The 27,430-nt window shown below is 37.8% G+C and overlaps 1 protein-coding gene and 1 pseudogene across 3 annotated transcripts; both read left to right on the top strand.

Moving 5' to 3' along the window:
• The first annotated feature begins 5 nt into the window (after positions 1-5).
• Positions 6-26,126, top strand: LOC115976007 (serine/threonine-protein phosphatase 7 long form homolog). Of its 3 annotated transcripts, none has more exons than XM_031097074.1 (8): positions 6-433; positions 4,023-4,134; positions 4,257-5,020; positions 5,117-5,207; positions 5,379-5,777; positions 6,046-6,859; positions 6,961-7,053; positions 26,079-26,126. In XM_031097074.1, exons 2-4 carry the CDS (start codon positions 4,024-4,026, stop codon positions 5,205-5,207), a joined length of 966 nt encoding a protein of 321 aa, XP_030952934.1. In that variant the 5' UTR covers positions 6-433; position 4,023; the 3' UTR covers positions 5,379-5,777; positions 6,046-6,859; positions 6,961-7,053; positions 26,079-26,126. The 3 variants fall into 3 exon arrangements, with proteins under 3 accessions (XP_030952934.1, XP_030952933.1, XP_030952932.1); XM_031097073.1 differs by lacking the exon at positions 26,079-26,126 and adding an exon at positions 17,336-17,490; XM_031097072.1 differs by lacking the exon at positions 26,079-26,126 and having other exon boundaries at positions 6,961-7,135.
• On the top strand, positions 6,443-16,358 carry LOC115967566 (annotated as a pseudogene).
• Positions 26,127-27,430: the final 1,304 nt, after the last annotated feature.

Raw genomic sequence — 27,430 nt, forward strand, 5'->3', positions numbered from 1 at the left:
TGTTAGTTGCCTTGTTCCGAAATAATGTATGAAAATAGTATCTCGAGTTTCTAAAACTCAAGATTTAATTGGAACTCGAGTTTTAGAAACTCGAGTTAAGTGTTTTGTGCTAACCTTACCTGGACAAAGTTGCCAGGTGGAGCCACGTAGATATCGAGTTTATAAGACTCGAGATATGCTGAAATAAACCAAGTATACAGCTCTTTCAACGGCTCATTACAAAATCTGAATGTTTAAACACACAGTCACTCACACCCTTTTTCTCCGCCCTCTCAAACTCACTCACTCTCAATCACTCACTCACTCACTCACTCATTCATAAAGCAAATTCGTGGCCCAGTGCTGAAGCAAATTCGTAGCCACTGTCACGAAGGTAGTCTCTCACCATATCGGAGCTCATTGTCAACGGCGTTCGTAGCCCACCGTGCCGAAGGTACTCTCTCTTTCTTCTGAATACTTTCTCGTTTTTGCTTCTTAGATTCCTCTATCTCTCTTTCTCCAATTTTAGATTTTTGAATTTCATGATTTGACTTAGGGTTTTTCGGATCTTTTTGGGTTTTTTTTTTGTGTTTTTTTTGTTGGTGTTCTGAGAATATGGTTATGTTTTGGCAATGACATTAGTTTTTATGTGATTTTTAGAATTGAAAAAAAAACAAAATTTAATGTGGTATTTAAAGGAAACCCAAGTACCCATTTTCGGATTTGATTCAAAGATGGCATTTTGGAACTTTGATTCACTTTTGAGGCAAATGCTTTGCTGAAATATTGTTTAAAGGAAACCCAGTGCTTTATTTCCAGCAATGACCACCTGGGAACGAGCACCCATGTTCTAAAGTTTTAGGAATTATACAAACAGATGGTTATGGAAAAGCATGTTGAAAGAATGTAATTTCTTAAGAGCACACTAAACATGCAATCCTAGATATGAGAATGTAAGATAACTTTGATTTATCATCAATGCAAGGGTAAGATATTGAATTTCATTTCACATAGTACCCTTATATTAGAAAGAAATAAACCTGTGTTTTGTTACCTTATGTTGAAATTTTAGTTCAATGGTACTTGCAAAGACTTTCTCTGCTAATTTGTAGATTTGTTATGAAGAAGCGGATTTTGAGAGCAGGATTATAAATCTTGGCATCTTGGAATGCTTAAACATGAAATTTGGGGAATATAACGGCAAGAAAAAAATACATAAGATTAGAAGTCTTAATTGTAGGACTCTAGAATTGTGCAAATTTAGTGGAACAAAATAAAATTCTTTAGTTGTAGGACCGTGGAAGAATAAAATCTTGTAGTCGTAGAACTACAACTATTGAACACAACTACACTTCTTACAAGAAATATATCGAAGACTTGACTACATCCAGCACGCCTTACTTTTAGACTACGTCTATGCTTTTCTCTCCTAACCAAAGATATTGCCTATCTATGCTGTCCTGTTTGGCATATCACAGTTTCTTTAACAAGCACCTTAATTACAAAACACTAGAAATCTTGTACTTTCAATTTCTGTCATTGTGACAAGCACCTAAAATACAAAACACTAGCCCACACCATGATCATGAGTGGTGGGAAAAAAAAAGTGCCAACACTTGACCCAAATGCCACAATCCCCTATCAGACATAAATTCATACGTCAAAGGCACTCATGACTCAAGTCATGACTAGCAGACCTATAGAACTATCAGACACCTAGACACTAAGGCCTGAATAATTCTATGCCATTGATGTTCCTTCTCAAGAACAAGCAATGCCCTCTTAAGAGATGCAATAGGAAAGTTTTGCTCCCATGCAACCCAGGCATCTAAAGTGCCATAAACAGCCTCTTTACTATCCTTAATATCAAGAAGCTGCAAAATTGGGGTTATTTTAACAACTTGTCTAGATAGGCCTTGTAAGAGGTAGAAAAAATAAAAGAAAAATAAAACCAAGCTCAATCTTTTGAACAACAAAAAGAAAAATAAAACTAAAATACCATTATGACAACAAGGAGAAAATGTTTGGGAAACAATAAAAATCTCATTGACAAAATCAACCAAACATCATCTTATGAACAAGCAAGAAAAAACTTATAACAACAACATGAAAATATATTTGAGCAGAACTTAAGTGCAACAATTTGCTAATACATTTTAGCATTTCTCAAGAAAATAAATTGCATGTACATGGAAAAACAAAACATATTTGTAATAGTTACTATATATTAAGAACAAATAATAGTAATATAAATATATAGTTGACATATGAACACCTCAATCACCAAAACATAAGTTGTCTAATACCTTAGCCAAAATACACTACTGGTCTCTAAATTTTAGCCCAAGAGTGATTTTATCCTTGAAGTTTAAAGTGTTCACTTTGAGTTCCTTAGATGACTTAGCCAAACTTAAATCTAACACATCATCACTTTATAGAGACTAAAAGTGATCACTTTAAGTTCATTAGAGACTAAAATTGACCACTTCAAGTTTTTTAGGTACTAAAATCAACCTCTTTAAGTTTGTTAGGGACTAAATATTATCAATTTGCACTTCATAGACTAAATTGCTCATGGGCTAAGTTTTAGGGACCAATAGTATATTTAAGCCTACTTTTTTAATTGTCAAATCCATGATTAAGGACTGAAAAGCTACTAACTAAGAGCGTAAGTGTAATTCTAGTGAATTATACCACTTTCTAAACAACATAGAAAGTCTAGGTAAACTGTCTAAGCATAAGGATAAAAAGAGTTGTAGATGAAATCGTAGTAAAGCCTTATAATCATCCCTTCTAATGATCATGATACATTGTGTGAATGGATTGACAAGCTCTGCTGTGATCTACAATTGTTCCAACAGCTAAAATGCATCATCCTGAATGGAACAATCCAAGAAAATTAAAGTATGACCATACCATAGGATTAGTTTGAGGTTTTTATGAAATGATATTATTCCAAAGAAGTAGTCAAAAACAGAAAAGAGAAATAGTGACAAATAATTTACTTTCCATTTGGAATAAGCAGCTAGGTTGTGGTATATACTGATCAAGAAATGGCTGATAACATCATATTCATAGAGCTCATTGCATCCAACATATTTGAAAGATGCTTGCTACATTTCAGTTTCAAAGGTCTAAATCAATAATTACCATCGCTATCAAAAGTTAACATTCACAAAATTTCCATCCTATTAATAAAAGACCATAGACACTTGGCTATTGCGTTTATTTAAAAAAATAAATAAAAATTCAAATGGTTATACTTACTGTATTCACAAGAAAATTGATCTTGTCATTTCTCGAAACGTTCATCCCAATTTGACGCCCTTGTACAGCTCCAGCATTCTGATCTGGAAACTGACTCTTAGCTGGGCTGTCACATTCATCGTAGAACATCACAAGTCATTGAGACAAACCATTAATCAAATCCCTTAGATTCTCGTAAAAGCAAAATTACAAATATCCTATGAAATGACCCAAATTTTTTGTGCCAAAGCAATCTTTTTTATTTCCTGAATGAGTAACCTTTAATTAATTAATTAATTTATTTATTTATAATATCTTTAATTGTATTATGTAGGAAAGTATCATTTGTAATGCACGACTGTTTGGTGGCAACCAATGTAGAGACTGAAAGGAGTTAGGAAATGCACAAAAGAAAGAATAATGTTAAAAAATATAATCTTATTTACTTACGAAAATAAGTTTAGAATAGGAATGTAGAAGGCCTACAAATTTTATGTTAAGGGCCATCCTCTTGCATGGTCAATTGGTCACATTTTGCTGATGCTCTTGAACCTTAAATGTTTCTGTAACTCTTTCTTTTTCACTTCAAATTTATGGTTCCAACAAGTGTAAACTTTTATTTACCTACATGTTCTTATCTAGTTTGTATGCACTTGTAATGTTTAACTGTCATTTGAATATTCTATATATATATAATTTTGAAGGTGATGGAATGAAAATATATGAACTCTTATCAGACATTGGCATAGAAAAATTGGGGTTTTCATAACCTTTTTAATTGTCTATACTCTTTGCAGTATGGAGCCTCAGATCGATGAGGAGCTAGAGATCTTGCACCCCGGTCCGCTTCAGAGGTCATTGTTGACGCGACAACCATATCATCAATCAGAGGCCATTTGGAATGGCAAGGTGAAATTTCTAGTTCTAACAATCGTTTAATTTTTACGTTGTCTTTGACTTTTAGTTAGCAAGTTCTTTCAAAGTTGTATTTCTAGTTCTAACAACCGCTATAATTTGTATTGATTTTGTAGGACCCAGGCCCACTTATGTGCTGTGGTCGCACTAAGGAGATGGCAAACGTTCAGATGCAAGATAATCGGGTGATTGACATTATCAAATTGCTAAGGCTGGAAGGATTGTTTAGAGCCCCTTTTAGAGAGATAGATCATTGCCTAATATCGGCCCTAGTTGAGCGATGGCGGCCGGAGACTCATACGTTCCATCTTCCACATGGTGAGATGTCAATCACCCTACAAGATGTGGAGGTGATTTTCGGACTTCCTATAGACGGTGAGGTCTTGGTTGGGCCGATTGCTGTGGAGGATGGGGATTGGAATCAAGTGTGTGGGGAGTTGCTTGGTTTTACTCCGCTGAATGACAATAAAACTTTGGTAGGGCAAAGAATTCTCATCAGCCGACTTGTTGAGGCCATTGCAATGCCACTGCCTCATGACGCAACGGAGATTCAGATACACCAGTATGCCCGGTGCTATATTTTAGCGCTAGTAGGGGATAAACTTTTCATGGACAAGTCAGGAGATAGGGTGCATCTGATGTTCCTGGACTTCATGCGCAACCTTCGTGATCCGCGACAGTATAGTTGGGGTAGTGGTTGCCTGCCTTGGTTGTATAGGGAGTTGTGTCGGGCAAGCGAGAAACGGGCATCGCAGATTGGTGGGGCGTGCACCTTGGTCCAGTATTGGGCATGGGCAAAGTTGCCATTCTTGTGCCCGAGGATAGAGCCCCCACCTGGATGTGATTATGGCCCATGGCCATATGCTCCACTTGCATTTAAGTAAGTTTTTTCCTAATATTTAGTGTGTTATACAATGTACTCTTCTTAATAACTAAATTGTATTATCGTTTTTATGTTATTCGCTCGTAATTGTAGGTGGGTGCGGGTGCCAAGCCCGAAGAGTAGGCCATCCAGCACGGCCTTGGTCCACTATCGCCAGCAATTAGTGACAATGCAGCCAGACTAGGTAATAATATTCAAAAATTCAGTTTGGTTATGATAATTTTCCTTAAGAATATGATTGCTTCATCCTTTAACATATCTTTTGTTAAAATTTTTGTTTTTCCCTTTATCTATGTATTCTCCCTTGTTTCACATTTTAAGATGCTATGATAATTGTTTTTTGTTTCTATTGTAGATTGTGTGGCAGCCATACGAGGCAGACTTCAGCCACCTTCCTGAGTTCTGCGTTGCAGGGAGGGATACGTGGACAACAAGGGTACCGCTTGTGTGTTTTTGCATAGTAGAGAGACACCACCCGGACCGTGTCCTTCAACAGTTTGGGTTGGCGTAGCAGCGGCCTGACGATGTTGTCTACGATGATAGACTGCATAAAATAAACTTACATGGGAAGGTGGAAAAGAATTGGAGGGAGGAGCATGGACCGTATATCATTTCATGGGAAATGAGACGACAACAAGTTTGTCATGCACCTCCTCAGATTGGTGAGATGCCCCGCGATCATGCCTATTACCTCTGGTACCGTCCGGTCACTCAAAAGTATGTCAACTGCAACAACGCTGAATTAGATATAATGGTAATGTGTTCTAATTAGATTTTATTGCCTATTTTGTTTTACTTGAGTACATGTATGAACGTAGAATCAATTTCTATGAATTTTTCAGCAAATCTGGTTTGAGTTGACTGACATCCAATTAAAGATTTTCTGTTACATATAGTATTCTAATAAAACTGTTAGTTTTTAGTTGAGTATTTGAGTAGATTAATAAGTACTATATTATCCATTCATTAATTGATACATAACTGTCTCAAATATGATTGTACTGGTTCTTTCTCCGTTTCAGATTCAAAGTCATTTAGCACTGTTGGAGATGCTTCCTGAAGGCAGCCAAGCTCACAACCATGTCCGGCGTGTCCTAAATAATGTGGCTGGCCTTGGTGGTGATCCTGTAGCAAATGGGCAGGCAAACAATGGGCATGAGACTGAACCAGCAGCTACTGCAACCCCAAGCACAAGCACAGCACCCATAAGTACACGAACCTGTGGTCAGCATGCTATTGCAACCCCAAGCACAAGCGCAGCTAGGGGCCGTGGTCGGCCTGCTATAGCAAGCCATAGCAAGCCCAAGCACAAGTGCAGCCAGGGGCCGTGGTATGCTTGCTACAGCAAGCCCAAGCACAAGTGCAGCTAGGGGCCGTGGTCGGCGTGCAACAACCCCTCAGGTTGTAACTAGTCCTGAGATGCCTACACCCATTCCGCATTCATCTCCTCAGCTTGAGGTCCCTCCACCCATCCTAGATGCATCTCCTCAGCCCGAGGTCCCTTCACCCAGCCCACCTTCGCAGCCCAATTTTGATCTCAGTATTGATCAAAATTTGACCCCTCCTATACTCCCCGAGACACCCTCTTACCCACCCACCAGCTCTATTGCACCCACTCCTGGCCTCTACGTAGAGCATCATTACCCACCTACCGCATCCTCATCTAACCCTCTAGGACCTCTAGTTGGGATTGAAACTCTACAGCCACATACTGATATACTGGACAAGTATCCCCCTCATCATCCCTCACCCTCACGAGGTAGACCGCAGCGCACTAGAAGAGCACCCACTTGTGGGACATGTGGACACAAAATAGGACACCGAGGCAGTTCTATGGTATGATAACATTAATTAGAATGTAATGATATATTTTGTAGTTCACTTTATTCTTATCATTATACCGAATATTGATTGCATGCATCTAATGGAATTTGTAGCACGATGATGAGGCTAAGGATGATGCCCCGCAGCCTCCTCCCTCTCCCAAACATTACACGAGGGTTAAAAAACGCAAAATTGGTGAACCTTGAGTAAGTGCTAAAGTCATGGAATTGGACCATAATATCGACTTTTCAATATGCATTAGTGAATTCTTTTAATTGATGGATGGAGCTGCCCTTTTTAAGATTAGAGATTAATCAATCTTTATGCTTCACTAATGGCTCTTTTATAAATTCATCCTTTTTGTGTATTGTTGCTTATGGCATAAATCTTAAAGGCTAGCCCAAAAGCAATTTGTGTTGCAATACAAAAATTTGGCCCGAAATGATATATGTTAGCACTAAAATTTTCACCTAGTTTTGAATTAAAAAAAATTCTCACTGCTTTTAGATGGCAGTGTAGAAAGTCTAGTGCAAAGTTTCCAATCTCTACTTTTAGTAGTGAAGGGAATGTTATGGAACTGGGAAGTAGATGTCTCTTGAAGATCAGTGAAGCTATGCTTCTTGTTATGCTTGGGTTCTTGAGATAATCTTTTCATTAGAACCTATCAGTAATGCTTAAATGGGAACTGAGAAAATGAAGCCTATTATGATTTAAACTTTTTTTTTTTTGAAATATATGCAATAATAAACTCATTTTTCTTCCCATAAAAAATTTGTTAGTTTAAATCATTGTGCAAAAATTTCATATAATTGGCTCCTTTTTTATACAATGTTTTTTTAGGGTAGCATTATTACTTCATAGTGTGTGTGACAATTAGGGTTTAAATATATTAAAAATGTCACCTCAAATCTATAAATAGTGAATGAAAACATTCCTCTCAGGTTTTTGGTAAAGCTCTCTTTCCAATGAAACAATTAGAAACATCAACCAACATTTCATGACTTGGGGGTACATCATTTATGTGGAATTAGATAAAGGCATAAGCATACAAAAGCAAGTGGACTTTTGACAGTTGCATCCATACCATCTACATAAACACATTGTCCTGATGGTCATCAGTATTCACAAGTGAAAAATCAACTTCTTTGTACACCTGGAAGAAATGATCATTTCCTTGGGATCTTAGGTTACCATTTTCTTGGGTTCTTGTGCAGTCTACTTAAATATTTACTCCCTTGTTATACTATTTTTTTTGGTTGCGCAATTGTGAAGCCTTGATGCTGCTTCAAAAGAATGGTTTACATAAGAGAAATCCTTCCATTGCTGTTGTGGCTACTCTATTTGGAGACAAGGAAGATGTTGCATGGCTGGAGGAGAATAATTTGGTAGATTGGGCTGAAGGATTGGATGAACAATCAAGGCCTGGAACTATTGATGATTCCCAGCAAAGAACAATTGCCTTAGGTTTGAATAAGAAGCGCCTTTTATTGATAATCGAAGGGCCACCTGGTATTGGAAAGACAGGTTTGCTTAAAGAACTTATAGTACTTGCTGTTCAACAAGGTGAAAGGGTGTTTGTAACTACACCTACAAATGCAGCTGTTGACAACATGGTTGAAAAGCTATCAAATATTGGATTGGACATTGTGCGGGTTGGCAATCCAGCACGCATATCTTCAACTGTGGCATCAAAGTCTTTGGGTGAACTTGTGAAATCTAAACTTTCCAATTTTGTAATGGAGATTGAAAGAAAGAAGTCAGATCTTAGAAAAGACCTTAGACATTGTCTAAAGTGACAGTTTTTAGACCCCTTAAACAATTGATTAAACCTAGGTAATTAGCCAAGTTATTACTTAGTCCAATTAAACAAGTCTAGGTTATCACAATAATAAAGATCAAATCATGCAAAGTAGCGGAAAATAAATAACACATGATATGATCACCCAGGAAACCAAACCGGTAAAAACCTAGGGAGGATTTAACCTAGTTATCCTCAAGGTAAACTTGAATCCACTATCTGAAAGAATCGAAGTTCATACAAAAGGACTTACAAGCACCCCCGCTCGACTTCCTAATGCTACCAACCAGTAGAACTTACTGACACGACCACGTGCAAGCTCCGAATCCACAGACTCCTTCTTTCTTGGATTCCCACCAGCTACAAGCACCCCCGCTTGTGTATTCTTTAAGTTTTAATGGCAGTAACTGTTTTGATCATCAAGGTGTAGAGAATATCTCCTCCTTGAAAACCCTAAGTTTGTGTAAAGGAAAGCTTCTCTAGATCTCACAAGAGATTTACACAAACCGCAATATGAGCAACACTATAACGTGGCTAGGGTTTGCCTTTTATACTTAGGACAAATAAGAAACCCTAAAAACGTTTTAAAACAACTAGGGCTGAGTTGGAAAATTCTGCAGAAAAGCAATCTGCCCGAGCTTCGATCGGTCGAGCCTAAGCTTCGATCGATCGAGCCAGGCCGAAAGCCACAGTGCTTTCTGCTTTACACTCGATTCCAACTTTACATTGACATACAACTTTGAGCTCGCTTTAAACACTTCTAAACACATTTTTTTTATCATGGTTTGCCAACAATACAAATTAGAGTTCTAAATACATAAAGTCCTAAACTTTAGAACCTAACAAACTCCCCCTTTGGCAATCCGTGACAAAACACAACTTAGAAGCTCAAAGTTTACAAAATGAAAAGCCCTTTACAAAAAAAATGCTCATAAACCAAATTCAATCCTAACTACTATCCATTAGTTGCAAGTGTAGACAGCAGCTCAATTGAATCAACCTGTATATTTCCTGAAACACTAAACAAAATGCATAACCGCATGTGTGGAAATAATACAAGTAAACAAAATAACTTCTTGATTTCAAACAACACACAAATAAAGACATATATCAATGAATAACTCATAAATATAAATCAATAAGCAGTTTGAAACAAGAAACAAATAAAGTACCAACAAAAACATAAAACTCCCCCTAACATGAATATCCCATCAAAAACAAGGTAAGAGCTAAAAATGTTAAGTACACAGTGAAGCACCTAGATACAATCTAAAACTCCACAAGCTCCAACCAAAATCAAAAAGTCTCCCCCTGAAAGCAAAAACTCTACAAGTACTCCCCCTTTTTGTGACTGAATGCCAAAGGGCAAACAAGATATCCATCATCAAAAGGGAGGTGGTCTAAACTGCGCCAACTCCGAATGCAAGGCACGGATCTTATCAAGCACGTCCACCAAAATCTGTCCTTGAGCTGCCTGAACGGTCAAGACATGATCCAACGTGCGATGAATGTCTGAATCATCCGTAGCAGTCGGTGGAGGAACAGCAGCATCAGCACCAGCAGTAGCACCTGAAGTCTCAGCAGCAGCTGTACCTGTAGAAGAGGGAGGAGGGGGAACACTACTAAATGACGCACCTCTAGGACGAGAAGGAGGAACCCTCAACTGAGCAGCCCTCTGACGATGAAAGGTGGCACCTATGGGAGCTATCACATGAACAGGCTCACCTGATGAAAAACCATCTAGACCTAAATGGAGCAGAATCCTATGAATGAAAATAGGATGAATCAGCGCACGCCCTACGGCAGAACTCCTATGAACCTCGTTCAAAGAACGAAGGAACAAGTGAGGAAAACTGATGGACGCTCCAGAAGCAAAGGCGTACAAAAACACACATCGCTCTAAAGGGATGGTGTGGAAGTGAGAGATAGGCCACAAGGAATGACACGCAATCCTAAAGAAGAGATAGGCAATCTCGGTAAGCTCAGCGGACGTGATTCGAGGATTAGAACCCCACTGGATAGATGACCCAGTGATGTAAGACATGACAACATCTAAAGAGGGTGACTCATCATAGGTATAGTCAGCATCCCGAACAACCGGCACCCCAAGAGCCTCAGCCACCACCCGAGGAGTAATGGTGAACTCTACACCTCGTATCCAACTCCTAACAAGGGTGTTGGAATCATAGATGTGGCAAGAGAGATTCGAGTAGAACTCTCTAATCAGGGCGGTCAAAGGTGGATGATCCATCTCTACGAGAGGCAACCAACCCCTAGACTCAAAATTGGCCCTAATGGCCGGATCAAGCGCATCTAACACAACAGCTCGCTCAGACCAGATCTTACGCCTACAGTTCAAGGTGTCATAGGCTTCTCTACACTTATCATTCTTAAACAGCTCTACTCTAGGTGGAGACTCAGAGGAAGTGGAAGTGGTCCTATGAGCTCTAATTTTCCTAGGCATGGTGCTAAGATAAGGATCAAAACACAGAGCGAAAGAACAAAAAAAAACAAAACCAAAACCAAGGGCAGACTGCAAGTTAGCACAAAAACAAAAAATAGAATCAAAATCTATATGATGCATGAACAAGTTTAAATGTCATGATGCATGTGCTAATGCAATGAATTGAGTCAAAAAGATTCAAATTACAAAATTGGCTTGCACATAAAGGTTTTTAACACAAAAGCCCCAAAATATAGAAACCACTTGATCAATTTTTAAAAAAATTGACGAATTGAGCATTACACATGATATAATAACAACAATAATGACCAATTACATCAATTGGAGAAGCCAATTTCATCAATTTAAGCCAATTTGACAAAATCCCCAATTCGGATCAAATTCAAAACCCTAGAATTTTCAATTTTTCTAAAACCATAAAATTGATCAAATTAAACTATAGGGAACATCAATATAACATCATGGCACAAAAACCCATTGATCAATTACACAAGAATTGGCTTGAATCATCAAAAACCCCAATAATTTTGAAGATGCCGAAAATACCCATGAGAATGCATGAAAAATGCATGAAAACAAGAAAGAAACTTGAAAAAGAAGGGTAAAAGGGTCTTACCGGCTTCTAAGGACAAAAACCTTGCAAAAATCTTGAAGGAAAACGACAAAAATTTGATGATGGAGCCAAGAGCCAACGCGGAGAGAGAGAGAAGCTTGAAAAAGTTTGAATAGTGACTTTGAAAAAGTCCTATTCTGCTTTTTAAAAAACCTGATACACGAGTTTCGATCGGTCGAAAATCAGTCTCTACCGGTCGAAACAGACAGAGACTCCCTCTCTCAAAAAATTTTAAAATTTTAAAAATTTCGATCGGTCGAAAAACAGAATGGACCGATCGAATCAGGCAGAGGCTCACCATATTTTTCAGGAAAAAACACAATTTTTGAAAAACAAGTTGATTTGACTCAAAGCATTAAAATTTAAGACCAAAAATGCATGAGTATGAGATGATATGATTTTCCAAACAAGAATTTTAAGCCCAATAATCCCAAAAAAAAATTTGCATTCTCCACAAATTTTCAAGCAACAAATTTAGTTTGCACATAATTCAAAGTGATTGCAAAAACTTGGTTGGTCAGACCATAAACACACACAATAACATGTACAATGTTTAGCAAAGAGTAACTCGTGTAGTGTGTTCGACTAGCAAAGACATGAGATACATGTGAGGTGATATGTGAATAGCAATCAATCACAAAGTCTACAAAATTCATCACAAAGTATTTAAAAGAGACTATCACCTAAAGAGTTACATCATATAACTCCCACATCTCCTAGATCATAAGCTTGCAATCATGTAAATTTCTTGTATTTATGCCTTATAATATACATTTCAATTTTAAGTTTATGTGAGTTTGGCATCAAGCCTAATAGTACACACCAATTAGATTTTAAGAATTAAGCACTTTTACCGAGGCTTCACCTTATGTTCTTTTTGTGCATGTGCTACACTTTCTCGAGTACAAAATCTTATGATATGCACTAAGGTGTTCATGATTGGCTAGTGAATAGTGGTGAGATGGTTATTTATGCCTTTCTCTAAAAGTTCAAGTCCAACATTTAAAAACAAGTGACTTCAAGATTAAGACATAGTAATCAAAAACCATACACACTTTTCCCACACAACATGCACTACAAATCTTCAACTAGTAAAGTGCAATAAATAAGCTCATCAAAGCTAAATAAGGTACAAAAAACATGTTATGTGAAAATAAATTGACCAACCTTGTTTTCAAAAACCAAGAATAATGCAAAAACAAAATGTGCTTCCTTTTTCAAATCCTAGAAACCAAAAAAAAAAAAAAAAACAAAGAACAATGGTCACAAAGGGTAGAGCAATGAAGCACAAGGACCATATCAGAAAGACTCAGTTAGGTCGAGTCTTTTGCATCCAAAACTTTTTAGATGCACCACGAGCATTGGAGTTCTTATTCACTTGAGAATGATTACCAACTCCAGGATTGGAATAAATGTTTAAAGTCTTTACCAAATCACCAATAAGTACCATAGGATCAAGTGCTTGAGGCACAGGTACTTTTGGTTTGTTTGCTCTCTTTGCAGCTTGCAGCTTGTAACAATTTGGACGTATGTGTCCAGTCTTTCCACAAAAATGATAAACCCATGCAGGTTTATCATGTGTCTTGTCCTTAGATAGGGTAGGCTTCTTAGACTTAGATTCTTTCAGATCAACTCTAATCTTCCTAGATGATGAACCTTCTAAGGGTTTAGCAATCTCACTCACAGGGGGTTTGACAGTTTCACTCACTGAAGATTCAGAAGAAGAAGATGAAGGAACAAACTTAGTGGAATGGGAAGCGAACACACAGATGCTATCAACATAACCTAAACCAGTTTTGTCGGAAGACGACTTTTGAACACTCAACATTTGATCAAGTTTAGAACTAGCAGATCTAGCAATAGATAAATCAAGTTCCAAATATTTAACTTTATCAAGCAACAGCATGTTTTCAGTTTTCACATTGTTCAAAAGATCATTAGCATCAAACAATTTAACAAGCAAATTTTTATTTTCAAGCTCAAGAGATTCAATTTTCTTTAGGCCAAGTTCAACATTCATAGCATCCTTTATAGCTACTTTGCAAAGTTTGTTATAGGCCTCTTGAAGATCTGCATCTTCAGAGAGTTCCCCATCAGAAGGGTTCTCTTCAACAAATATGCTCTCATCAACTACAGCAGTAGCAATGAAAGTAATGAAGTTTCCATCCTCATCACAATCAGAATCATGATCAAAAACTTCACCATCACTAAAGGTTACAGCCATAACCTTACCCGTAGACTTCAAATAGGTTGGACATTCAGATTTCAAGTGTTCATACCCTTGACATCCAAAACATTGAGAGCCCAAAGAATTATTGGAAAATTGACATACTCTTTCTCTAGGTTTATCATTGTTATTAACCTTAGTGGGATCATGCTTCCTAAAATTTCTAGGTTCAGCAGTGTTTGTGCCTCTTGCCTTTCTATTGTTATTCCTGAGAAAGTTTCTAAAGTTCTTGGCAAGATAGGCAATCTTTGTAGCAGAGAGCTCATCATCAAATCCACTACTATCAACATCATCAACAGACTTAAGAGCCATTGATTTGGATTTGTTAGTTTTGGGTAGATCCAACTCATAGGATTGAAGAGATCCTACAAGCTCATCAACAGGGATGGAGTTCACATCCTTGCTTTCAATAATGGCAGTCACCTTGGGTCTAAAGTTTTCAGTCAAAAATCTAAGAATCTTCCTAACAATTTTAGGTTGATCATAGATTTCACCCAAGTTAAAAGCAGAATTAACAATATCATTCAGTTTTGCATAGAATTCATCAAAAGATTCATCATCAGACATCCTAATGTATTCAAATTTAGAAGTCAATTGCTGCAATTTATTTATTTTGACAACTTTCGTGCCTTCATGCACAGTCTGGAGGATATTCCAAGCAGTATGAGCGATCTCAACATTCGAGATTCTCTTAAATTCCTCCATAGAAACAGCATTAAAGATCGCATTCATAGCCTTGCTATTAAACGAAGCTACTTCTTTCTGAGAAGTTTGCCACTCACTAACAGGAGTAGTGGGCTTCTCCCATCCGTATTCAACGGAGTTCCACACCCTCTCATCAATGGATTTCAGGAAAGTTTTCATCCTTACTTTCCAGTAAGCATAATTATTCTTATCAAAGTGAGGAGGAATAACTAGAGAGTGTCCGTGTTCCATGACAACAGGGGTCAAGGATCAGCTCAGTGATCAAAGGATCAACAACAAAAAGAGCTACCCGCTCTGATACCACTTGACAGTTTTTAGACCTCTTAAACAATTGATTAAACCTAGGTAATTAGCCAAGTTATTACTTAGTCCAATTAAACAAGTCTAGGTTATCACAATAATAAAGATCAAATCATGCAAAGCAGCGGAAAATAAATAACACATGATATGATCACCCAGGAAACCAAACTGGTAAAAACCTAGGGAGGATTTGACCTAGCTATCCTCAAGGTAAACTTGAATCCACTATCTGAAAGAATCGAAGTTCATACAAAAGGACTTACAAGCACCCCCGCTCGACTTCCTAATGCTACCAACCAGTAGAACTTACTGACACGACCACGTGCAAACTCCGAATCCACGAACTCCTTTTTTCTTGGATTCCCACCAGCTACAAGCACCCCCGCTTGTGTATTCTTTAAGCTTTAATGGCAGCAACTGTTTTGATCATCAAGGTATAGAGAATATCTCCTCCTTGAAAACCCTAAGTTTGTGTAAAGGAAAGCTCCTCTAGATCTCACAAGAGATTTACACAAACCGCAATATGAGCAACACTAAAACGTGGCTAGGGTTTGCCTTTTATACTTAGGACAAATAAGAAACCCTAAAAACGTTTTAAAACAACTAGGGCTAAGTTGGAAAATTCTGCAGAAAAGCAATCTGCCCGAGCTTCGATCGGTCGAGCCTAAGCTTCGATCGATCGAGCCAGGCCGAAAGCCACAGTACTTTCTGCTTTACACTCGATTCCAACTTTACATTGACATACAACTTTGAGCTCGCTTTAAACACATTGTTTTGATCATGGTTTGCCAACAATACAAATTAGAGTTCTAAATACATAAAGTCCTAAACTTTAGAACCTAACATAAAGGATGATTCTTTAGCTGCTGGCATACGTCAGCTTTTAAAACAATTGGGAAAGACAGTGAAGAAGAAGGAAAAGGAGACTGAACGAAGTACTATCTAGTGCTCAAGTAGTGCTTGCCACCAACACTGGAGCAGCTGATCCATTGATTCGAAGGCTGGATACCTTTGACCTGGTTGTTATAAATGAAGCTGGGCAGGCAATTGAACCATCTTGCTGGATCCCGGTGTTGCAGGGAAAGCATTGTATCCTTGTTGGTGACCAATGCCAGCTAGCTCCAGTGATTCTATCAAGAAAAGCCTTGGAAGGTGGTCTTGGAGTATCACTGCTGGAGAGAGCTACAACTTTGCATGATGGAGTTCTTGCCACCAAGTTAACAACACAGTACCGTATGAATGATGCAATTGCCAGTTGGGTATCAAAAGAGATGTATGGTGGATCATTAAAGTCTTCCTCAACTGTCTTTTCTCATCTTCTTGTTGATTCTCCATTTGTTATGGTATTGTACCCATCTCTAATCTTTTACTTATATTTTTATATAATTCTAGGAGGTTTTTTGATTTCTGGGGTATAAAATGCAAATTGAAATGCATCTTAAAGAAAAGAAAAATAGTTATTCTGAGCTTCTTCCAACTAGCCATTATTTGTTGTTGTTTCTGACCTCAGAACTGAGACACAGGCCACAGCACTTAGGTTAAGCCATAATTCATGTTCTTCAATCTATTATGGTGCACATATTGGTTTCTCAAATGGCATACTCTTCAATATTAATCAGAGGTTAAGAAAGTATTATCAATAGCTTCTCTGGTAAAGACTTCTGGTTTTTTCCTTGAGAATCCACCTTTCATTTATATGTTTTTCAGCCTTTGGATTTCACAACTTCTTTCTCTTCTTTCTCCTTTTCCGTTAATTTTGTTGATTACTGTGAAATATCTTCAGTGAAAAAAATTATATTAATCTAATGGTTTTTCAATTACTTGACACCTATAATGCAATTAATAACAAAGGACATGTTAGTCAACATAAAGAATCACACATTAAATTTTCAAACCCATATTTGTCCAACTGGTTGAACCAATAGCTTCTATATCTGATTTCTGTCTTGATTAGTGTAGATTATTGGCTAGTCAAGCTTAAACCCACAACATCCCAGACAGAGCCTCACACTAGCCTATTTTAAGCAATTCATATAGGTCAAAACAATCCTGGTGGCTTGAACCTCCTAGTTCTTCTTGGGATATATTAAATTGTGGATAACTGAAAATTGAATAAGACTAGTATTTGGCCAGGAATGGGATGTATGTGATTACTCTTGGTTGCTTTCATCCTGTAGGAATTTTTATATATAATATACGTAGTGATTTAGAATCACAATTATGATCCCATATGGACCATTATCTTCTCAAAGCCTTTGACTACATCATTGCCATAGTTATTGCTGATAGAAGGTTTTTATCTTATCTCTTTTAGTATCATCCTTGTATCTTTTACTTTAAATGTGCCTAGTATCGGTAACATTTTCTATACATTTATGCAGCCCACCTGGATAACTCAATGTCCACTACTATTGCTTGATACAAGAATGCCGTATGGAAGTTTGTTAGTTGGTTGCGAAGAGCATTTAGATCCAGCTGGCACAGCCTCATTTTACAATGAAGGGGAAGCTGATATTGTTGTGCAACATGTCTTTTCTTTGATTTCTGTTGGTAAATATTCTTGTCAATTGGGATTAAGTGTAAGGTTGAATTTAATCAACCATCTTGTTGGCTTTATTCCGTGCCAAATTTGCTTATATTTCAGCATTTAGTAACCCTGTATTTAGGTGGGTTTTGTTGTAAGGGTAGTGAGTGAGATAGAGTGTTGATTACTCAAGAGTGTGCAAGAAAACAGAGACTCGCAGCTTGATCTCGCGGGTGACTCGCGGCTGCAAGCCGCCAGATGCAGCACACGTGCCAAGCATGCCAGAAGGTGAACAGTCATGCTAGCTGGAGCACTACAGGACAAAACAAGACAACTGGCCATACGGTTATCTCGCGACTGGATCTCGCGACTCAGTCAAGTTGCGAGGCCAAGCTGCGAGCCACCCCTGTTTTGAAAAAACCTGACGTTTCACATTCTCTTCTCACCCCAGTATAAATACCCCTTATACCCACATATGAAAGAGAGCTTACAGAGAGAATTTTGAGAGAGAAACCCTAGAGTAAAACAAGATTAATTCACCTACAATCTATACATTAGAGTCTCTTCAAATTCCTCAACTCTCTTCCTTTCCATTGTCAAACCCTTGAGAGGCATTTTACCAAAACCTTGTTTTCACCATATTCATTACTGTGAGAGGGCTGTTTGGTGTTTTGGGAAGCAGTTAGGAGGGAACCAATCTACATTGGTTGATGCTATGGTCAAGTAGCGGAATCCGGGAAGCTAGAAAAGAAAAAGGTTCGGCATAACCTCGTTAGAGCAAGAAGCTTGGAGGGCTTAGGTGCACTGGGTAGATTAGGCTTGGAGGGTCTATTGCTATCCATGTATCCCAACTTCATTTTCTAGTGGATTGTTTACCGCTTGGAGGGCGGCGAAGAGGTTTTACACCGAGGGCTTCGGTTTCCTCTTCGATAACACATCGCGTGTTGTCTTTGTGTTTGCATCTTCCTTCCCTTTTATCTTTGCCTTTTATTATCTGCTGTGGGTTGTGATTTTATTTTGGTTTAGATAGTTTTCCAATTCTATATTATAGCTTTTGTTCATTTTCCGCACACTAGTTGTTTGACATAAAACTTGAATTGGTTAATTTGTAATTTGGGGGTCTAAATGTTCAAGGGTGTTTTTACACTATTTGAACTTTCAATTGGTATCAAAGCGAGTACACGTCTAGTGGTTTCATTACCATTGTGTGATCCTTGACTCCCTATTGAGATGGATCGGTCTCAATCCCTAAATGCACCTCCATATTTTGATGGTAGTAATTATGCTTTTTGGAAGGTTCGCATGAGAGCATTTTTGTGTTCCATTGATGAATCTGTTTGGGATGCTGTTGAGATTGGTTGGACCAGACCTGAGGTAGCCAAATCCACATGGGATAAGGCAGCACTCGCTGCATTTAATGCTAACAGTAAAGCACTCAATGCTATTTTCTGTGGTGTGTCTCCAGATGAATTTCATAGGATCTCTCACATTACCGTTGCCAAAGAAGTATGGGAGATATTGGAGACCACTTACGAAGGCACAAAGAATGTAAAAGACACCAAGCTGCAGATGCTAACCACTCGGTTTGAGGAGTTAAAAATGAGTGAGGATGAGTTTTTTGACTCTTTCTATAGCAAGCTGAATGAGGTCATTGTAAGCAAGTTTAATTTGGGAGAGAAAACGGAGGATTCTAAAATTGTAAGGAAGATCCTTCGATCATTGCCGGAAAGTTTTCGTGTCAAAGTGACAGCGATTGAAAAGAGCAAAGACCTTGATGACATCAAAGTCCAGGCACTGGTTGGTTCTCTTTAGACTTATGAAATGTCGCTGCCCAATCAACGGAAGAGTAAATCTCTTGCTCTTAAGATCATTAATGAGAAGGTGGAAGACCATGACTCATCGGGAGAAGATGTGGTTGACAAAGATGTTGCATACCTTGTAAAAAATTTCCGAAAATTCTTGAAATTCAAGAATAATGGCAAATTTGGTGATAAAGGAAAATTCCAAAGTTTAGGAAGGGAGAAAAGGGAATTCAAAAAGAAAGATGGAAAAGAATCCCAATCTACACAAGGTGTCACTTGTTTCGAATGCAATGAGCATAAACACTTTAAGAAAGAATGTCCGAATTATTTGAAATCGAAAGGAAAAGTGTATGCCACGACATTGAGTGACTCGGATTCATCTGACTCAGATTCTGAAGAAAGCTGTGATGGAGAGGGGAACTATTCAGCCTTTATGACTATTGCCCATGTTGAGTCTTCAGACGAGTTGAATTTGCTTGTACGAGACCTTGGAGAACATAGTGATGAAGAATTATTGGAAGTTGTTGAAGAATCAGATGCTGAAGAAGATGAAAGTACAGCCAATCTTCATGAGAATTATAACTCACTCCTGAAGAAGTCAGGGGGAGTACACAAGGATGGCCAAGGCAGCTGTGAGAAAAATGAAGAAGGCAGAGGAGGACTATAAGAGTCTCCTAATCCGATATAGGGAGGCCAAATGTGAGATAGAAACACTGAATGGTGAGCTGTCAGAAGCTTACACAAAAGTGAGATTTCTTGAGCAAGAGGTTGTGCAAGCGAATGCTAAAATAGAGAGGGTCACCATCAAGAAGCTAGATGATGTTATTTCATCTCAAAAGAGCTTTTCAAACAAATCCGGATTGGGATATACCGGAGGAAGTAGCTCATCTGGAAATGTCATTAAAGAAGTGAAGTTTATAAAGGCCAAAGAATCAGCTGATGTTGGCCCTACTGCTGAGAAGCCCAAGATAGAGGAGAAGAGGAATATGGGGAACGAACGGTTGTTGAATTCATGTAATCAATCTGTGGGCAGGTCTGAATCCCGAGCCAAGTCTCGTCCACGACCACAAAGAGGTCTTAGATAAAATTATGTGTGTCATCATTGCGGACTTCAAGGGCATACTCGACCAAATTGTCAAAAGCTGAGAGCAATAAATAGTGCAACTTCTCAAAGGTAACGAGGACTTAGAAATGATAGGAGAAATTGGGCTGGTGAACCATCAAGAGATCAAAATGGTGATCCCGGAATGATAAAGATGATTGGTGCATTCACCAACTGCTTGGAAAGCTTCATACGAAATTTTGAAAGTCCTAACTCTCGTACCCAATCCTATAAGGAAATCACCCCAAACGCAAGTGACGTGTGGGTGAAAAATGGTACTCATGCATAAGCATTACAACATGTTCATGCATTAATACTTCCTATGCTTTGTGACGGTGTTTGATTGTTTGCTTGTTGTTTATGTTGATGGTTGTTTGTTTGTCTATTTATGTATACTTTTGGTTTTCTTTTTGTTTTTGATCAATCTTTTTCTTCTTGTGTCAAAAATTCAAAAATCACATAAAAATAGAAAATCAAAAAGTTTGATTGACATTGTTGAGTTTTGTTTCAAAACTTGTTTTTTCTTGTACCTTTGTGCTAATGGCTTTGTGCATTTTCGAGCGTAGCTTGTTTCTTTGCACTTTTATCACTGTGGGAGAAATCTTGAAATCTATGTGATTGTTGTAAATAGATCTTCAAACTTGTCATGAATGATTAGTGAATGGTTATATTGATCTTGAGACATGCATAGACTTGTGTCTATATATCTTCCCACTATTTATTTTTGTTTTTGCTAAAAAGAGCTCACCAAATGTAAATCTCCAAATGAAAAGAGATATTAAGCTGTAAAAACCTGTCGCATATACTAGTATTCGACTAGGAAAAAGGGAAAGCGATCAAAAATTAAAATGAAAGTTTATTCAAAAAGCCAAAGGCTATCTCATCAAGGTAAAATATCAAATATCACTCTCACAATGAGAGGTGATTGTCTCAAAAGGATCAAAAAGATCAAATGTTATGATTGAAAGTGGAGTCAAATATAAAGCTCCAAGTTATTATAATCAAGTTTTGTGGGAAGTCATATATGCATATTTCTATAATTGAAATGGGTCTCATGATCTAGTGCTAATTGTGTATGCCTTGGTTGAATTGATCATTGAAGTTTCACATTAGACTAAGGACTATCTCATTGTTGATATCCACACACAACACACAAGTTTATGTTCAATAAATGTCATATTCATTTATGTGATTGTACTTGATGAAATGTGTTTTCACATGCTCAATCTTTGTTGATTCAAGCACAAAAAGATTTTTGAGTGTTTTAAGTGTTTTTGGAAAGTATTTTGTTCTTAAAAACTAAAAATTTCAAAAAATCATTTTTGCCCTGTTTTGGCGACTCAGTCGCAGGTAAGTCAAGTCGCAGACCTCAGTCGCGAGTTAGCGGGTCAATTTTGGCGACTTGTTTGTGAGTGGAAGGTCCAGTCGCGAGGGTTACTCAGAGATTTTCGTGGCTCAGCTCGCGACTCCCTCGCGGGTAGACCTTCCAGTCGCGAAAAACACTTAGAGAATTTTTTCAAAATTTTGTCTTTGTATGTTTTGGCGGCTTGACCTGGTGACTTGTTGGCGACTCACTTAAGTCGTGAAAAACGCGTGTTTAGCAAAAATAGGGGCAATTTTTAAATCTTTTTCAATTTTCCTTCGAACTTTTTGTGACTATTCATCTTCTCTCTCAACTATATCCTTCCCAAACGCTCCGTGTAATCATTTTCAAACTTCATTGTTGCTTCCTCTCAACTCAAAATCTTCAAGTAAAAGGTATGGATTTTCTTTCTCGAACTCTGTTTTACTTGATTTTGTGTTTTTCCCTCTTGAATATTCGCATTTGTGTCTGTTTTGAGATGGGTTTTTGTTTCGGCTATTGCTCCTTGTCCTTACTTAGCTAGTGGAAGCTATTGATTTAGTTTGAACTTGTTTAAGTTGTTGGTTTTGTTCTTCATCTTGTGCTTAACTAGGGTTTGTTATCTGTTGGTTTCTCATCTTATCTGATCTTATGTTAATGTGTTGATTCAAAATGTTCCTGTTTTGGTTGTGGAGTTTATTGTGCTGTATATGTGCCTGTCCATCTATTGTGTGCATCTGTCCTTTGTTCTCTGGGTCATTTCATACTCATCAAAATGTATGTCTTATTGACATATATTTTTCTTTTAGGTGTTTTCAATCTCTGCTGCTTTAATACTCCCCTGCATTATACCAGTTGTTCTTGTGTATCCACTTTTAGGCTTGTTCATCTGTGTGGTTGATTTAAGTAGCATGAGGTTTAAGTGTTTTAAGTTCATCTATGTGGTTGCATTTTTGTCTTTGTTAATAACAAAGTACTGATTTGTTCTACACATGTATTGTACTATGTTGTTGTGGCCTCTTCTGATTGTTCACAGATGGCTCCTTCATCCCCCAAGAAGAAAACTCCTGCAAAGAAAGCAGATAAGAGAATGAAAATGGACCCTAACCTGTTCAGATTTGTTTCCCATTTTGAGAGATACAAGGACTTCTTCTTAAAGGCAGGAATTATTCAAGAAAAGTTTGTGGATTTGGAGGATTTGAGAGACACTTTTATCCCCAGCTGTTTTGAAGGGAGAGGATGGGAAAAGCTTCTGTGTGATCTCCCAGTTGTGTGTGAACCCCTGATTAGTGAGTTTTATTCCAATGCTATGATAAGGGAGGATAAACTAAGCTGCTGGGTTAGAGGTAAAGAGTTCACTTTGGATGCACATGACATTGATGATGTGCTTGGTCTTGAGGGATTAGAAAATCAAGAGTTTGTCAATTAAAAAGATAGGATTCTGTCTATTGAAACTGTACAACAGAGGATAGGTGGACAGAGAGAAGGGAAGTGTCTGAATACCACAGCTTTTCCAGTGGACATGAGGTGTCTCACTATAATCATGATGTTTAACCTATATCCCATAAGGAAGTTGACTACAATCAACAGTGCAAGAGCAATTTTTCTGATGGACCTCAAAGAAAAGACATTCATTGACATCAGTTCCCACATATTTAACACTATTGTGGATGAGACTAGAACCACTTCTAGGCCTAAACTGATCTTCCCTAATCTGCTCATGAGGATCTTTAGAAAGAAGGGTGTTCCAATCCCTCGAGACATCAGTCCCATGTCCACACCTTCTGCAATTAACAAGCTAACCTTCAAAAGGAAAAGTGTTCGGCTTCCAGGTGAAGAAGATGAAGGTGATGAAGGAGAGGGTGTCCCAATGGAGACTGAGGCAGAGGCAGCAGGGCATGCATCAACCTTAACACCCAGGAGGAGTGGCAAAAGGACTAGAGTATCAACTTTTTCAGATACACCTCCAGATGCATTTCAAGTCATTCTGGAACGACTTGATGGAATCAGAGGGGTCCAGACCGAGCACTCTGAGAGGATAGCAGCCATGCTGGACCAGATTGATATTTTGTCTGCAAAACTTGACAGCTTCACCACCCAGCATGGACAGTGACCCTTTGGCCATTCCAGTCAAAAAGGGGGAGACATATAAGTTTCTATTTTGTTGAGAAGCAGAGAAGCAGCTCTTAAGGGGGAGTAATATGTTGAGGGGGAGCAGTCAAAAACCGACAGTGTCCATCTTGTTATGTTGTCATCTGTGTTTATGTTTTTGAATATTTAGTGTTACTATGGGTTTGATACACTGTGGTTTTGGTGTATTTTTGTTTTTAACTCATAACTTATAAACTTGGTTTACTCTTTATATATATATTGTTGATGTTATTCAATATATATTGTGATTTGTACCCATGTTGCTTATGTAAGCTTTTAGGGTTATGTTTTTATGCATATTTGTAGGCTTTATGGTTTGTACCATGCTTTATGCAACCTTTTATGCTTTATTTAAATCAGTACTTCTATCTAAATGTCTTGCATTTTCTTTTAAGTATTGTCACTCTTGTGCCCTTGTAAGATTGTTCCTAGATGCATATACTTAGTGTATTATGCATTGGTTGAGTGTTGGGCATACAAGTAACTTGCATTGTTCTTGTTTGCTTGTATGTTCAAGTGTTCATTCAAAGTGTGAATGAGCACTGTGATCACTACCTTGTAGTGATTACTTGTTTGATCAAGCCATGATTTGGTTCTTAACTTCATCTTTGCTTGATCACTTTAAGCCTGTTTCATATGCATTTCATGCTTTTCTGCATACAATGATCATGGTGTATTGTTGTGTTTTAGGAGTTTCATGTTCTTATGATTCAAGTGCTTCACAGCTTCTAGAGTTAGGTGTGAGTGAGTTTTGCTCAACTGTTCCCAACTCACATGTTAAGTCTAGAGTCTGTTTTAGGGTTTGTCACGGAATAGCCAAAGGGGGAGATTGTAAGGTTGAATTTAATCAACCATCTTGTTGGCTTTATTCCGTGCCAAATTTGCTTATATTTCAGCATTTAGTAACCCTGTATTTAGGTGGGTTTTGTTGTAAGGGTAGTGAGTGAGATAGAGTGTTGATTGCTCAAGAGTGTGCAAGAAAACAGAGACTCGCGGCTTGATCTAGCGGGTGACTCGCGGCTACAAGCCACCAGATGCAGCACACGTGCCAAGCATGCTAAAAGGTGAACAGTCATGCTAGCTGGAGCACTACAGGACAAAACAGGACAACTGGCCATACGGTTATCTCGCAACTGGATCTCGCGACTCAGTCAAGTTGCGAGGCCAAACCGCGAGCCACCCTTGTTTTGAAAAAACCTGACGTTTCACATTCTCTTCTCACCTCAGTATAAATACCCCTTATACCCACAAATGAAAGAGAGCTTCCAGAGAGAATTTTGAGAGAGAAACCCTAGAGTAAAACAAGATTGATTCACCTACAATCTATACATTAGAGTCTCTTCAAATTCCTCAACTCTCTTCCTCTACATTGGTTGATGTTATGGTCAAGTAGCGGAATCCGGGAAGCTAGAAAAGAAAAAGGTTCGGCGCAACCTCGTTGGAGCAAGAAGCTTGGAGGGCTTAGGTGCACTGGGTAGATTAGGCTTAGAGAGTCTATTGCTATCCATGTATACCAACTACATTTTCTAGTAGATTGTTTACCGCTTGGAGGGCGGCGGAGAGGTTTTACACTGAGAGTTTCAGTTTCCTCTTCGATAACACATTGCGTGTTATCTTTGTGTTTGCATCTTTCTTCCCTTTTATCTTTGCCTTTTATTATCTGCTGTGGGTTGTGATTTTATTTTGGCTTAGATAGTTTTCCAATTCTATATTATAGCTTTTGTTCATTTTCCGCACACTAGTTGTTTGACATAAAGCTTGAATTGGTTAATTTGTAATTTGGGGGTCTAAATGTTCAAGGGTGTTTTTACACTATTTGAACTTTCATTAAGTGCTATATATTATTACTCTATTATATATGTTAACCTAAAACTCAGTTGTATGATGAACCACGCCTGTAGAAATCTTCTATCCTGTTTGAGTATCCATCTACTGTGCACTTGTAGCAGTTTACATCTGTAATGAGCTTTCAAGTTGTTTCTGTTGTAGCCTCTTTTCAACTTTATGCCTTTCATAGCCCTATATTTCTATCTTATTAGCTAAACTAAAACCCGGATCTGCTGATACTGTTGTGGATCTCTGTATTTGTTTTGTAAAGTGTACCTAATCAAGCATTTGTACTGGTTGAATGGTTTTTATGGCTCCCATATGTAATTGTTGAGTAAACAAGGACATTCATATATATTTTAAATAATTTCTACAGGTGTTAGCCAAGCAGCTATTGCTGTTCAGTCTCCTTATGTAGCTCAGGTAAAACTCCTAAAGGACAGACTTGATGAGCTTCCGAGGCTGCAGGGATTGAGGTAGCAACCATTGACTATTCCAAGGCCGGGAAGTTGATGCAGTAATTATATCAATGGTATGGTTCTTATTTTAGATCTTTAGTCACATTTATCTGCCAAATAGTTTAAACAAATGAACATTATTTTATGCACTTTCCAGAAACCTTATACTGTATCTTCTATGAACAGATGCTGCTCAAATGCATCCTCTGCATCGAATGTTGACAAGCTTCATCAAGAAATCTCAGTTCGTTCACTAATACTCATAATTCCATTGATTATTGTGTGGACACACACACAAACTCCTTGGAGTATTTTCTACAAAATCCATAGAGGAGGTACAAGAGAAGAAGATGTTGCTAGAAAAGCTACAAGTCAAAATGAATGAAGCAGAAGCAAAGGCCAACAAGCTTAAAGTGTCATTTGAGAATCTTCTCGAAAAAGAAACCCAAGGTTTAATATTTGAAAAAACTTAATATTTGTTTAATGGTAGTTATTTGAAAACATTAAAAAAAAAAAAAAAAAAAAAAAAAGGAGAAAAGAGAATAAAGAAAACATAAAGAAAGAATAAAAAAGGAATATTGAAATGAAATGGTAAAATAATAGAAGTTTTGATGTTTGGTGGATTGTAACTCGAGTTCCACAGAATCTTGAAATAAACAAGAAGCCAGTCATTTCAGCTTCACTTTTTATTCTCAAAAAAAAAAAAAAAAAAAAAAAGTTATAACAAAATTTAAAGGATACATTACTGTTGTTGATGCTCTATTTGATTTGTTCTTTTTTGTAATTGCAAAAAAGAAAATGAAATGGTGAATGCTTATAGAATGCCAACCACTAAGTGAAGACTTTTTGCTTGTGGACAATGTCAACACTTAAAGCATGAATGACTGTTTTCTTGTTGCGTGTTTCTTTTATTTTCTTATGTGTTTTTTTTTTCAAATATATATGGGTGCTGATTCCAACCCTTCTCACCACCTCACATTCTTCTTAGGAATTCTTTATAGCAAATAGAGAGATAGAGAGGAACAGAGAGCTGTGGGGGTTGGGGAAGGGGGGCTGTATGATCTCAGAAAAGAGATAGAGGAGGCTTCAAAGACTGATTTGAATAGACTTTAAATACTATTGATTCAAAAGTTATCCTTCAAATTGACCTGGGGCTTTGGAGACTCCTTTTTTGCTTTCTTGATTGAATATCCTTTTGCTTCAAAGATAGCGTCAAAGGTTACACTATGATTTGGGTAGAATTCAAATGCAGTTCCACAAAAACTATGCT

The sequence above is a fragment of the Quercus lobata genome, chromosome 2 (genome assembly GCF_001633185.2).
Source record: "Quercus lobata isolate SW786 chromosome 2, ValleyOak3.0 Primary Assembly, whole genome shotgun sequence".
Lineage (NCBI taxonomy): Eukaryota > Viridiplantae > Streptophyta > Magnoliopsida > Fagales > Fagaceae > Quercus > Quercus lobata.

Bases quoted from the DNA above. Each gene is read 5' to 3' on its own strand.
- LOC115976007 (XM_031097074.1), top strand. From the start codon at position 4,024: ATGGAGCCTCAGATCGATGAGGAGCTAGAGATCTTGCACCCCGGTCCG. The intron at 4,135-4,256 runs GTGAAATTTCTA...TTGATTTTGTAG, and splicing joins AGGCCATTTGGAATGGCAAG to GACCCAGGCCCACTTATGTG. The intron at 5,021-5,116 runs GTAAGTTTTTTC...TCGTAATTGTAG, and splicing joins TATGCTCCACTTGCATTTAA to GTGGGTGCGGGTGCCAAGCC.